This window comes from Doryrhamphus excisus, linkage group LG9, assembly GCF_037039965.1.
Source record: "Doryrhamphus excisus strain RoL-2023G ecotype Guam linkage group LG9, RoL_Dexc_Guam_v1.1, whole genome shotgun sequence".
Taxonomy (NCBI): domain Eukaryota; kingdom Metazoa; phylum Chordata; class Actinopteri; order Syngnathiformes; family Syngnathidae; genus Doryrhamphus; species Doryrhamphus excisus.
In genome coordinates, this window is record NC_136365.1 from 16,943,811 (window position 1) to 16,958,107 (window position 14,297).

The window sequence follows — 14,297 nt, forward strand, 5'->3', positions numbered from 1 at the left end:
ATTAGCGACTCCAAATTGTCCATAGGTATGAATGTGAGTGTGAATGGTTGTTTGTCTATATGTGCCCTGTGATTGGCTGGCCACCAGTCCAGGGTGCACCCCGTCTCTCGCCCGAAGACAGCTGGGATAGGCTCCAGCACCCTCGCGACCCTCATGAGGATAAGTGGTAGAAAATGAATGAATGAATACCTTTAAAACATGGTTTAAAAAGAACAGGCTATTCCTGAATGTAAGCAAAACTAAAATAATTTTCTATTGTAATATTAAAAAAAAACAGTGAAATAGAAATAGACAGAGTGAGCTAAATCTGCAGGTCTAAGTTATCTGAGTTCTAGTGCGGGTATATGGGGGGAATACGGTCAAAAATGCACTTATTTCACTACTTTTATTGCAAAAACGGTTCGTTAGCCTGGTCTTTTATAACCTGGTTTCCTTAAATGTCATCACTATGGTGGCGGCTTCTCTTTTGTCATTACATGCTGCGACTCTGTATGCAGAATGTACATCATTATGGATAAGAAACAACTATTTTTTTTAATGCTACTTTGCAGAAAACCTACCCAATTAACTACCAGTTGTCCATCCATCCAATTTCTATGCCACTTATCCTCACAATATCTCTTCAGCGTTACAAGACTCCATGCTGTTTCACTTCCTGGTTGCCTGCACAATCAGAATCAGAATTTATTGTCATTTTACATATAGTAGAATGAAATTGCAGCAGTTCCATTTTCAGTACAAAATATAAGAATTAGAAGAATAAATAATAGTAAATTTACATTGTAGAAGGACGATTGGTTGCCTTGGTTACAATTTGTTGATGGAGATGATGGCTCTAGAAAAGAAACAGTTGTTGTACCCTGATACATCTGTATTACTATTGCAAATTTGCAAGCAGAGTTCTTCTACTTCTGCCACCTTCTGCACTTCTGCCACCTGGTGGCCAGTTTTTCTGGTTTAAAACTGCACCAAATATTCTCTCTTTTATTGTCTGTTATCGTCACCTTTTTTTTCCTCTCTCAAAAAACATAAAAGACGTATAAATGCGTATTAAGAGGTGTTTTTTCCTGTTCTTATTGCCACCTAACCACTGGAAGTCGCTGTTTTTGTTCACTTGTGTTTGAATATTGTGCATGTTCTTCCTTCCCCTTCGTTAGATTCAGGCTTCCTGAGCTGCTCCTTTGACGATGGCCTTTGTGGCTGGATCAGGGATGAAGGCGGAGACGTGCACTGGGAGACGACGCCTGACCCTGCAGGTAATTGAAGGGCCCTCAAACAAACAAAAACGTTGTTGGGGCAATCAGTTGGCGCAAACAGCCATGTTCCATTAGTGTAACACAATGTACACGTATTCATTTCGCTGTCAATGACAGGCCGGGATGAGGATTTGATGAGGGGAAGTCAGAGGCGAGTGCTTTGGATGTAAAGTCATGCAAATGAGAGACCCTCGGGGCTCAAATGACCACTGTTGAATTGTCTTCAGATGACTCAGTGGTCCGCAAAACCTTAACATAAGCACAAACTATTCACTCTTCTTGGCCCACGCTAAAGTGTTTCCAGGAAGCCCTCAATTCACATTCATGCTTGTTGGCACAAATAAGAATAGAATAGAAAATTCCACAGACACATTTTTACCCAACGTCTAAAGCAATGGCATGAACACACATCAGCCTTGTGTCTTTTTTTTTCATTTAAAAAAATCGTGAAAAAACAGTTTTTCTCTTAGTTTTCCGACCTTCCACTTCTAAATTCACAGTAAAATATATATTATAAAATATATCCGTCTATATATAAACACATTGCTGGTTGTCCATAGCAACAGGGGGCGCCAGGTACTATTTAAAGGAGCCCTATTATCCTTTTTCTACTTTTCTGACCTATACAAATGTTGTATTCTCATGTTAAACGATGCCAACGTTTCAGATAATGAGGTTTTGCGCATTTGGAAGTGAACCCTGAAAGACGTTTGGGATGGTTCAAAACACTCAGTTTCAGAGGGCGTGGTAAAACTGCCCATTTGTGATGTCACAGATGGGCAGACTTCCTTATATGGGTCTATATATGGTTGTATGGAATAAATTAAAACAGATCTTTTTGGCAGGAAGCACAAATCAAAGGAAATGCAACTGGAATAGGTGCAGATTCTGGAAGATCTAAAAGGTTTTCTGTGTGGGTTATTGTGTGTAACTGCTCTATAGGAGACTACAACTCAATAGAACTGAATAGAATAGAATTTTGGTGGTTCAGAGTTTAGTTTTAGCTTAGTGGGGGTTACTGACGCAACAGTAACATTATTATTATTATTATTATTATTATTATTATTATTATTATTATTATTATTATTATTATTATTATTATTATTATTATTATTATGCCTGTAGTAAGATAATTATTATTTTTTTAAACCGTAAGAGTCAAGTCACGAAAGTCAACGTGTAAAAAAAAAATCCTTGTAGAATTACAAATGCGGGCGGCACGGTGGTCTAGGGGTTAGCGTGCAGACCTCACAGCTAGGAGACCAGGGTTCAATCCCACCCTCGGCCATCTCTGTGTGGAGTTTGCATGTTCTCCCCGTGCATGCGTGGGTTTTCTCCAGGTACTCCGGTTTCCTCCCACATTCCAAAAACATGCTAGGTTAATTGGCGACTCCAAATTGTCCATAGGTATGAATGTGAGTGTGAATGGTTGTTTGTCTATATGTGCCCTGTGATTGGCTGGCGACCAGTCTAGGGTGTACCCCACCTTACGCTCCGAATTTTGTGTTGATGTTAATTAGTTTTTTGCACTCCCCAGGCGGTCGCTACCTCACCATACCGGAAGTGAGCAACAAGAGGACGGGACGGGGGGCGAGGCTCGTCATCCCGTTGGCCCCTCCCTGGAACGAGGGCAACCTGTGCCTGTCGTTCCGCCACAAGCTAGCGGGCCACCATGTCGGCATGTTGCAAGTGTTCGTGAAGAAGGGGACGCAGTACAATCCATCCGTGTGGGAGAGCACGGGGGGAAACCGCTGGAGGCACACCCAGATAACGCTGTGGGGGAAAGGCCTGGAGAGCGTAAGTATTAGTTTTAACATCCTTAGTGGTCATAAAAGTGTAAAAAGTTGTGTTCATCAGAAATGCAGCATTGAGGTGATGATGTGATGTGCTGCCAACAGGTGGTGCTGAAGGGCGAGCGTGGGCGGGGTAGAAGCGGCGAGATGGCGGTGGACGACATCTCCCTGAGCAAAGGCTCCTGCACGGACGAGTTTCTGACCCCAGAGAGGAAAAGAAAATCATCTCAATGAGACAATGGGACTTTTGTTTTCACCTGGCTGACGCCCCCGTGCTGCCGACCCAGTGAACAGCACACGTGCGCTCATCTCGAGACATAGACTGAACTCAGCATCAGCATCGTCCTATGGGGACGCCTGCATCCATGTGGTTACCATGGAAATGTTCTGCACCTACAACACTCCTCGCTAGGGTTATATCAGTGATGGCCACTGGGGGTTTCATTCACTTCCTGCTCTGATTAGCAAAACATGACAGCAAGGTCCCAACAACAAGAAAGGCATGGTCAACGAGTAATTTGGGCAAACAGTACTTACATACAATATCAATTTACAAGAAGTACAACATTATAAGTAAAGAAAGATGTGTATATTTATGATAAAACATGATTTAAATAAAATAGAATTAATAATTACAATACAACGCATCGCCGTGAGAACAAGGATTGAACTGCAGCAACTGAAGATATGATATGAGAACAAAGATAGAATTTCACAAGGAAAAAAAAGTCGTTAAAAATTAAATACAAAATTTACATTTTATTTAATTTTATTTTAAAATTAAATACAAAATTTGCATTTTTTTTTATTTAATTTTAATTTTTAATTGCTGTAGATTAAATCAGAAGAAGTAGTAATATTCCAAGTACACTTTATGAGGTTTATTGCGGGAATAACGTATATTTATGACGACACTTGAACCTTTAAGTTGGGCGATAGCTGGAATAAAGTTGTAATTTTTACAATAAATAGCAACATGAGAAGTAGCATGAGATTTTAAGACACAAAAGTTAAGCGGTACCCGGAATAAAGTTGTATATTTACGATACATTTTACAAAAAAAGTAGTTCGATTTTTTTTTTCATTGTGGCTACATCACTATTTCATCTTCAGAATGTTGGTACAAAAACATCAAAATATATCACCTTTTTTTTGTAAAATTATGACATCACGCTTGAAAATTTTTTAAATGCTACTTTTTCTCCTTATAATTTTAATTTTAAGTTTATTTAGTAAAAAGGGTTTTAACTGTTGCAAACTGTACTGGTGCATCATTAAATAGTGCACCTTCCCTTCTTGGTAAAAAATTGTTTTTAATCACAATTTCTGTTCTCGCTATTGTCCGAAATAATCCAAGGTTTTATAACGCTTGTTTATCAAGGACCATTTGTCATCCGGTTACCACTCTGCAGGTTTTATAAACTGTATTACACAGCTGTCTAATAAAAAGCACCTATCTCCACGTTTGGTGAGGTTTATCAGCTAAAAAAAACACTCTGAAAATGTGGCGATACGTGGTTTTGTGTTGACAATGACTGTAAATGTATTTGTGTGTACATACTCTAATGTCTGTTTTCCAGATTCTTACCTGTTAAATAACAAAATAATAGCAAAACATTCATGACTAGAAGGGTTTTGTGTGCTTAAAAACTGTAAAGCACATATATGATGTGACTATGAGGACAAAGGGCACCAGATGATGGTGTTTTGACATTTATTTGTGATCTGCATGAAGACATTCACCATATTCAAATTACCATAGATGCAGAATGTAAATAAAATGTTTGACACACACACATAATTAAGTCTTTTTCTTTTTTAATGTTGATATTGCTGGTATTATTAGTAATATAGTCATCCGTAGTTCAAACATCACTCCCTTGCTATGTGAGCGGTGGCCGTCCACCCTGTGGGGATTCCGTAGTGTGGCACATTGTGGTGTAAACAAATAATAATAGCAGTGTAAAGGTGACTATAGGGGTGTTATTTCATGGCTACAAAGCTCTAATGGTAAAAGTCGTATTTTGAAAGTCAAAAACTATTTTTTTTATGCTCTAACTATTTTAGATTCATTTATTGCAGAAGGATTTGGAACCAATTAACCCACAATAAACGAGGGACAACTGTATTGCTGCAATGAGAAAAAAAATGTACATAACCAGATCAAAGTTCAAGTTTTAAAAAAATCCTTGTAGAATTACAAATGCGGGCGGCACGGTGGTCTAGGGGTTAGCGTGCAGACCTCACAGCTAGGAGACCAGGGTTCAATCCCACCCTCGGCCATCTCTGTGTGGAGTTTGCATGTTCTCCCCATGCATGCGTGGGTTTTCTCCAGGTACTCCGGTTTCCTCCCACATTCCAAAAACATGCTAGGTTAATTGGCGACTCCAAATTGTCCGTAGGTATGAGTGTGCGTGTCAATGGTTGTTTGTCTATATGTGCCCTGTGATTGGCTGGCGACCAGTCTAGGGTGTACCCCACCTTACGCCCGAAGACAGCTGGGATAGGCTCCAGCACCCCCGCGACCCTCGTGAGGAAAAGCGGTAGAAAATGAATGAATGAATGAATTACAAATGCATACCAATTTTTGTCAAATAACATCAAAACAACCTCAGCTCCATGAGTCTCAAAAACAATTAAAGGTACCAGTGATAGCAAAGAGGAAAAGTGTGCTGATAACCGTAGAATGGGACTGTGGGATGGAATGCAACATAAGCAAGAGCTTCACATAATTACACAACACTTATTAATTATGCTCACATAATTACACAACACTTATGAATTATTACTGCTGAGCATTCAAAGGGTGAGTACTTAGGTACTTGAGTTTTATTTTGTTTTGCTTATTTAGAGGTTCTGCTGCAGTTTTTAGCATTGCAATCATAACACAGGCAAAAATGGTTCCTATGACACAATATGAGACCAAAACACAAACAGGCTAATTTTTACTGTTACAGATGTTACAGTAAATGTTATACTGTAATATTTTTAGATGGCCACGCTGTTCTCAACATTGTTTGGATCCAAGTAAGTGTAAGGGATTTCTAGCTCCTTGTTCCTGTCCTTGATGGCGACACTGAACATGTTGAGGTTCTCTTTAAAATCCTTTTGCAGCTGGCGGGGGATCTCCTCGGTGAAGTGGTCCTCTGGGTAGTGTCCCAGAGAAACCTAGGGACACAAGGAATAGCAATCGTCAATGCTCCAATTCACGCCTCTGTTTTAGATGCGGCTGTAGGCAACCTCCTGATGTAGTTTTTTTTTTATGAACTCCATAAGATGCCAGTCGCTGCATTTGGAGTTTCATGAGTGGTCAGCACCCAGCAGCTTTATCCACCTCCGCATTCACTTAAAATGTTGGTGTTACACTTGCTATACGGCTAATGCTAGCTGAGCACTTAGCTTCTTACCACTATTACAACATTGATTTTGCTGCCTTGAATGAGCATGTTGTCAACAAAAAAGCTGTTTACACTTGCCACACGGCTAATGCTAGCTGAGCAGTTAGCTTCTTAGCACTATTACATTTATTTTGCTGCCTTGAATGAGCATGTTGTAAAAAAAAGCTGTTTACACTTGCCAAACGGCTAATGCTAGCTTCGCAGTTAGCTTCTTAGCACTATTACAACATTGATTTTGCTGCCTTGAATGAGCATGTGGTAAAAAAAAAAAAGCTGTTTTTCCTCTCCACTTTCTCATACACTCCAAATCATTATTTAAGTTGTTTAATATTTACAGTATATTATGAACTTTCACACTTCGTAAACAAGTCCCAATATCGCTCTTGTTTTTGTTTTACTACCTGCACTTAGGCTTTGAAACCACCAGTCTTGTCTCCACCAATCAGGTCTCTACTTCCTGTTTGACTGATGTGTGTCGTCATAATCTCGCGACTGAGTCCTTTTTGTTTGGTTGGCGTCTTTTGTGGTGATTATGTTTAATTTGCATTTTTTTATCCGACCTCCTGCCAATACGTATGGAATTAAATTTTCCAAGTGTGGTGTGGACTTTTTTTCAGATCCTGTTGTTTTCAACTTTTATGTATGAAGTGCTCGTTCTTGCAGTTCCCCCTCCGCTCTGCAGGGGGCAACAGTGAGGTGTAACCGTCACAATGGAGGTAGAAGCGGGAGGTAGAAGAGGAGAGGACGGCTGGCATTTAAACAAATATGGCGCTATCAAATCTGGGGGGGGGGGTTAATAGACACTGATAATGTAATTTTTCACAGAGACTGGACTACAAAATATACTTTGGGGAAGCCTATGTGTTTACTTTGTAACGACGTAAATGCTGTTTGAATGACTATAATCAGCGGAGGCACTTTCACATGAAACAACACAACTTTGACGCAGTTCAACCCTCACATTCCACTTGATTATTGTTGAAAAATGGGGGGTTATGGATTTTTACATTTGGACCCGTGTTTTTGGACTTCATTGGCTTGCTGCAGGTAATAAGAATATGTTAACATGGACTAGGGCTAAAGATACTACACGGTGTGTGTTTAAATACACATCAATTTGTTTTGGTGTTTTGGCTTAGGTTGAGCTCGTGCAGGGATCAACAGACTGTGGTCCGCGGGCCACATAAAGCAAGACAAGCATAGTAATCTGGCCCACCGGGCTTATCCAAGTTATTTTTAACGTCAAAATTGTATAGCCAAATCAAATCAAATTACGACCCCTGTTGTTTAAGTAAATCCAGTTGTACCACTCTTTCATGTCCATTCTAGGCCAATTGAAACTTTATTTTTTAATAATTACCCATTTTGGGGGGCCAGTGCTTGTAACCTTTTGTACATTTTGCCATGAAGTTTCGGTGTACTTACAAAGTCTGACGACTGCCTGCTGAGCAGCCAGAGTGTTGCCATCCCCTGAACTGTTACATTGATAGGGGGTAACGTTGCCAACATCGTGGCCTCGGTTGTTGTCCCCTTTTCTGTCGGGGGAGGACACCGCAGGGACGGAGGGCTGTTGGGCATCCAGCCGCCATAATCAAACTGCAAGGAGTGGGTTTTTGTTTGTTACAAATATATATATACATATATATACCTTCATAGACAATACAGAACAAAAGGATGATTCACCTGTCCACTGTTTACAGACGCATGCTGGCACGAGGAAGTGAACATCACCATGGTGACAAACTTGATGAGCTCAGGCACAGTGGTGAAACTCTGAGGTATGCCTGGAAAGGACACAGACAAGACGACCTCACTGCAAGACATTTTACAGGTGGGTAAAATCCACACATACATCATCTCACAAAAGTGAGTATCTCCTTCACATTTTTATTCCAATGGAAACTTGGTTATGAATCGTCATTAATTAGTTCCAGAACCGAATGATTTTTTCCCATAAGAAATATTATAGTTTTGTACATACATAAATGATGAATAAAAGGGATAAATTAACATTTAAGTCAACATGATAAAGACACAATGCGGCAGCAAGATCAACACAGAGACCAGCCTCCCTTAACCGGAATGGAGTCAAAGAACGTTTCAAGTACCAGCATTTGATAAATACAGTAAAAAACATTACTGAATAAAATAAATAAGTAAGTTTAATCCCTTTTATTCATCATTTATATACATATATGGCTGGTTTATGCATGTAAAGCTATATCCTTTTTAGTCATCATTTATATACATATACGTATATCTGGTTTATGCATGTAAAGCTATAATTGTAAAACTACAAAAACGTGTTTTGTGGTAAAATTGACTAAGCCACTGATGACATCATAGATAGCTGACTTACGGTTCCTCCAAGCTAACAGGATGCTAACCAGGACACATTAAGAACAGAGTTGGACTCTGTATTATGAACCATGGCGGACGCTAACCGAGCTGCCAGTGGGCACAATGATAGAAAGTAAACTTTAGAGTAGTCAGTGTACAGCTTGTACTTTGGTATACACGCAGCATTTATTCTCCAAACACTGTCAATCAAATCACCTGTTTGAGGCTGGGAAAGGAAGCCATGTTCAAAAATGTCCCCGATCCAGGTCTGCAGTTCAGAGTCTCTCAGGACGTCATTGTCATTTTTGTAGTAGTACTCGAGCACTCCCTGCACAAACCTGCACAGAGAAATGTTGTATTATTATACAGTCATCCTGTTAAATACTTCATTAGTGACTCTCCAATATACGGTGAACATGCTGTTATTTATTTATTTATTTTGAAAAGAGGATACTCGAGGTGAGTCAGTGGCACCAAAAGTGTGTGTGTGTGGGGAAAATAGCTGTCTGTGCATGTGTAAATGATATGATCAATAAGAGATGCATCATTGATCAGACACCCCTCTGCTCTGTCAAATCCTATCATTTATACATTATTTTTGTGTTTCATCGAGCTAATGCCCTGCTGTAGTCAAATAAAAGAGTTCAGGAATAAATAAGATTTAGACACATAAACATTAAAAATAAGATAAAATGAATCAAGTCCGAGGGGGACCTGATTCACCCACACTTCAAAAAGTACTAAGTACTAAGGTAACATTTAATAGTTACACTTAATACATACAATGCCAAAAACAGCAAAATACAAACAAGCTTAGTCAAAATGTTGCACTTTTCAAAAATAAAATGTGAAAGCAATTAAATTAATTCACGTTATAATAATTTCAAATCGATTTTTAAAAATGGGTTAAATTCAAACAACCACGAACAGATTAGCACACAATCACAAATAGCATTTGCATTTGTTGCATGCAATAAAATGCAATGTCATACTTGAACATGATGCTCCAGATCCGGAGCCCATCATCCCTGTAGTAGTAGTTGGGCACATCCTGCATGCCGCGCTCAGCAATGTCGTCTGGGATGCATAGGGAACTATACGTAATGGCGGACTGCGATCTCACCAGGATTTTGGTCAAAGTCTCTCCACCAGAAGCTGCAAACTGAGACAAAGTCCAAGCAATACATAAGGGAAAACTATAACACATTTTCATAAACGTCATAAATTATTATTATTTTTTACCATGGTGAAGACTCCACTGGGGCCGATCAGTGTGGATCGAGCCATTTCGTTGATCTGCAGAGTGTAGCGAGCGTGGGGTACGAGGAGCTAAAGGGAAGGGATGGAAGGGAGGAAGTGTGAAAGTGCTCCAAGTTAAATACTACACTCGAAAAGCTCCTTACCTTGTAGAGGGGATGCACCATGGGCAGGTTGCGCAGCAACGACACCGCAAAGACTTCGGCCAGCAGGTGAGTGCGCAGCAAGTGCGAGTTGAGTTGGTGCTCGGCGAAGTCGGCACTTCTCACAAATATCTTTGCCGTCAACCAGTCGTAGGTGGAGTCGTTCGGGACAAAGATGGGGTTGTCCTTACCCGGGGTCTGCTTCAGCTGTGGGAGGCGTAATTGAATTAGGGATGTACATTCTGAGATGGGTACTGAACTCCTGTTTCCATGCCAGTTTTGTATTGGGCAGAATTAAATTGAATCAGCAGCTGTCCATTGCATCAGCACACCATTTAAGGTCATATAATTATCAGATATTAGTCTCAGTGGTCCCATAAAAGTGTATTCAAAGTTTGTTGACCCAAATCTAGCTTCCATGATGCTGGAATTCATTTTAAAATAATTAAAAAAAATGTCACCTGAATGGCGATTGGCATCAGCTTGTCGTTGGGTGTCTTGTGAAACAGGACAAGGGGCGCCGCTATGTACTGCTGCATCCCTTGGACTATGTTTCCTGGCAGCCCGTCCAGGTTCTTGTAGTCGCACAGGTATATGTTGCCTTGCTGTTTGTTCAGAAACAAATCTAGATTCTTATATTGTCCAGTTGGATGGCAAATTAGTTACTATGTCTACTACCTCCAACTCTTTAGACAAGTTTGAGCCCTCAGGGATGGCGACCATGTCATTGGTCACAGGGAAATTTGGGGGCAGACTTTTGCAACGACGAATCAGAATGGGGTTGACCCCATTTAGATATTGGTATCCAAATATATGATCCTCTTTCCAGTGTTCCTGGATGTAATCTGAGAAAGGAAGCACCATAAAATGCGGTCATTAATGCCTGTCTATGGACTACAATGTACTTGACATCTACTGGACTTCATGCATAAAATTAGGAGTTGTATGATGCATTTGACACAATTGGTCAAAGGCACTTTGGGAGAAAAAACACTCCTTTTGTCTTCACTAGACCAGATTTGGTCCCCCCGGTACCTGATAAGGGGGTGTCTTTGTTATGGAACACTTCGTTGATATTATCGAGATTCTTCCAACTGTCGTTGTTGTCAACCAGCCCCTTTAGCTTCAGCTCAGCTACCCTGGAAAACAGAAAGGTTGCTAGTGGACACATGGAACCTCAACGTTACAATATTTACTTCTTGGTAAAGGGACACATTTTATGTAAGACAAGACTATGAGGGCAACAAGATGGAGGGCAGCCAACCAGTAGAGGTCACCCATATAGTATATCTTTTACCCTGTGGTCGCTGTGAAGGCAAACTGCGTACTCTTGGTGAAGGAGAACTGGACCTCATCTGGCAGGTCAAGAGGACCATCTGACTTAATGGTGTATGGCATGCCTGGGTGATATAAATCCCAGCTGTTGGGGGAAGGGTGGCGGCATGAAGGTTAATTTATCCATCTGTCATACATTAGAAATGTAATAAAGTAAAATAACTCTCACTTGTAGTCTATGCTCCGCTGGCTCAGCTCTTGTTCTCGTGCATACTGACCAAGAGGATTGCTGTCTTCAAAGATCCTCAGAGCTTTCAGAGGAATAAAAAATGGAGGTTATGTGCTGGTGTTAAATGAAAGCATTCATATGATACGGCGGTTAACCCCCAGTAGACAAACTACCTGGACATATCATAATGCATAATCGTATTGCCTGAGTTTTATTCATTCATTCATTCATTTTCTACCGCTTATCCTGACAAGGGTCGCTTGTGCTTGGTGCTGGAGCCTATTCCAGTTGTCTTCGGGCGAGAGGCGTAAGTAATAAGTAAATCAATATTAGTGTTAATATTAATATTAATGGCGTTAAACCTCTGATGATGATCTTTTCCGGAATTTTGGTCGACCTTAATTGTTCCCATAGATATGAATGAAAATAGAAATAATCTGTTCCAGGGTCAAGCAGGAATCAACATAATCCCTTCTACTAACTGTACAAAGACTGTTTTAGGTACCTTTTAGAACAGGGGTGGGCAAACTGCGGCCCGGGGGCCACATGCGGCCCACCAAGTGTTTGAATCCGGCCCGCCAGTTGCTTTCTAAGTATTTCAACTTTTAACATAAAAACTGGCCACATGACTTGCAAGTGGAATGTCTTATTTAGTTAAAAAAAAAAACAAAAAAACTAAACTAAACTGTCAAATGAAATGACATAGTTTGATGTGGTCTGATGTTTAAAGTGCTCCTGAAAAAAGGGATATGAGAACATACAGCTGATAGTATAACACTTTTACACATAAAATTAGACAAATAATTCAAGGAAAATTATAAGCATAAAATAGTGTGTGTGTGTGTGTGTGTGTTAAATATATGTTCTGGCCCCCCGGGCAATTTTGTTAACTCAATGTGGCCCACGAGTCAAAATATTTGCCCACCCCTGTTTTAGAACATACTTGACTGTGAAGTGTATAAAGAAGTTAAGCACCATACGTCTATTTTCTATACCGCTTATCCTCATTAGGGTTGCAGGGGTATGCTGGAGTCTATCCCAGCTGTCTTCAGGCGAGAGGCGGGGTACACCCTGGACTGGTGGCCAGCCAATCACAGGGCACATATAGACAAACAACCATTCACACTCACATTCATACCTATGGACAATTTGGAGTCGCCAATTAACCTAGCATGTTTTTGGAAAGTGGGAGGAAATCGGAGTACCCAGAGAAAACCCACACTTGGGGGAGAACATGCAAACTCAACACAGAGACGGTCGAAGTTGGAATTGAACTCGGGTCCCCTAGCTGTGAGGCCTGCGTATTAACCACTTGCAAATTGACTATTTTCAATTTGGTGACGTAAAGATATGGTAAAACTGAGCTTAGATTTGACAATATATACAAAATTCAAATAAAAATGAAAATGTGGCCATTAGAACAGTGCAGTAGGTGATCTCTGTATTCCGGCACACAAAGAAACCCACCTTTGCCCTCTCTGTAACGGTGAGTCTCGCTGTCAGAGATCCAGCAGTAGACAGGGAAGGTATAAATGTCGCCCTCGGGTGATTTGATTTCCACCTTGTCTGGGAACCAAGCATCACTAGGGAGAATGATTAATTTTCGTTTGTCTAGTTCTATCAGAACCAGCTGTCCAAGGGACTTTTCACAAGTCACAGTATAAGTAGACACCTACAGGGAAGAAAATGACAGGAGTTGGAAGGACAGCAATAAAAAGAGATGCACTCAAATGCATCATGGGTGTAAGAAATTGGTGTGTGTGTGTGTGTGCAGGCTGTGTAAATAGTTGAGACGTCTTCTGATGTGTATTTAATTATTGTGTGTGCAGTTCTATTTGACATTAGCTAGACGTGTTGACAGGAGGGACAGTATTGTTACTTTTGATCAAGCCATCAAGGCTGTTCCAACTGTTATCTGTGCAGATCTCCACTCAGCTTCAAAAAAGCATTGCATCATACAGTGAGAGGTGTGTCTGATATTATGTTACATTACTTTACTCAAGTTTTTGTTGAGGTGAACATGGGAGGGGCAGGGGAAAACAAAAAAAATGCACACCAGTCTAAAGCTCGGGTCTCAGGGTACATTGTCATCATTTCAATTTCAGATACCCTATTTTTGGCACAAAACTGTAGATATTATGTAATTAAATTGTGCTTTTGCCAACTATTTATGTCAAATTGTGAAAGCAATGTGGCATAAAAATAATTAACTGCATTCAGCAAACTTATTATGCATCCAGTTTGCACAGATTAAATGTACTTGTTATTACTTTGAAATAAGACACTTCCAATACAGCAAACAGTTATTCTGGCATATATAGTGATATAGTTCCAGACTTACTGATCCTCTAAAGATGACCAAAGACATCAACCACGTGCGGTCACTCTCGCCTTCTGTTCCCACCAGTTTAATGTGGATGTTGTTCAAGGTGGTGGCATGAACACGGTCGCCAGTGTACACGGTCACCTCGTAAACCGCCATTGTTAATCCGTAATGAGGATTTTTCAAAATCGGTCTTCGTTCAAATTGACTCAATAGGCAAAATCTTCCCCTCTTTATACTATATGCCAAGTAGTGGGAGGTTCCTGCAACAGGTTTTCATCAG

General features: G+C 40.4%; 2 protein-coding genes across 5 annotated transcripts in view; one reads left to right on the forward strand and one right to left on the reverse strand.

The window, feature by feature from the left end:
• The window catches only part of npnta (nephronectin a), a 55,062-nt gene extending 50,221 nt beyond the window's left edge, over positions 1–4,841 (forward strand). For all 4 annotated transcript variants that reach the window (XM_058046056.2, XM_058046053.2, XM_058046057.2 and 1 more), the window contains 3 exons: positions 1,158–1,256; positions 2,794–3,053; positions 3,155–4,841. In XM_058046056.2, the coding sequence (XP_057902039.2) occupies positions 1,158–1,256; positions 2,794–3,053; positions 3,155–3,283 (488 nt within the window). In that variant the 3' untranslated portion in view covers positions 3,284–4,841. The remainder of the gene's footprint in view (positions 1–1,157; positions 1,257–2,793; positions 3,054–3,154) is intronic.
• LOC131099535 (arachidonate 12-lipoxygenase, 12R-type-like) lies at positions 4,754–14,241 on the reverse strand. The gene is made up of 14 exons (XM_058046052.2): positions 14,033–14,241; positions 13,159–13,363; positions 11,692–11,773; positions 11,485–11,607; positions 11,223–11,326; positions 10,866–11,032; positions 10,649–10,792; positions 10,191–10,394; positions 10,030–10,116; positions 9,780–9,949; positions 9,004–9,125; positions 8,131–8,231; positions 7,873–8,043; positions 4,754–6,217 (listed from the first exon to the last, which is right to left on the reverse strand). The coding sequence occupies exons 1-14, from the start codon at positions 14,171–14,173 to the stop codon at positions 6,038–6,040; spliced, it is 2,001 nt and encodes a 666-aa protein (XP_057902035.2). The 5' UTR covers positions 14,174–14,241; the 3' UTR covers positions 4,754–6,037.
• Positions 14,242–14,297: the final 56 nt, after the last annotated feature.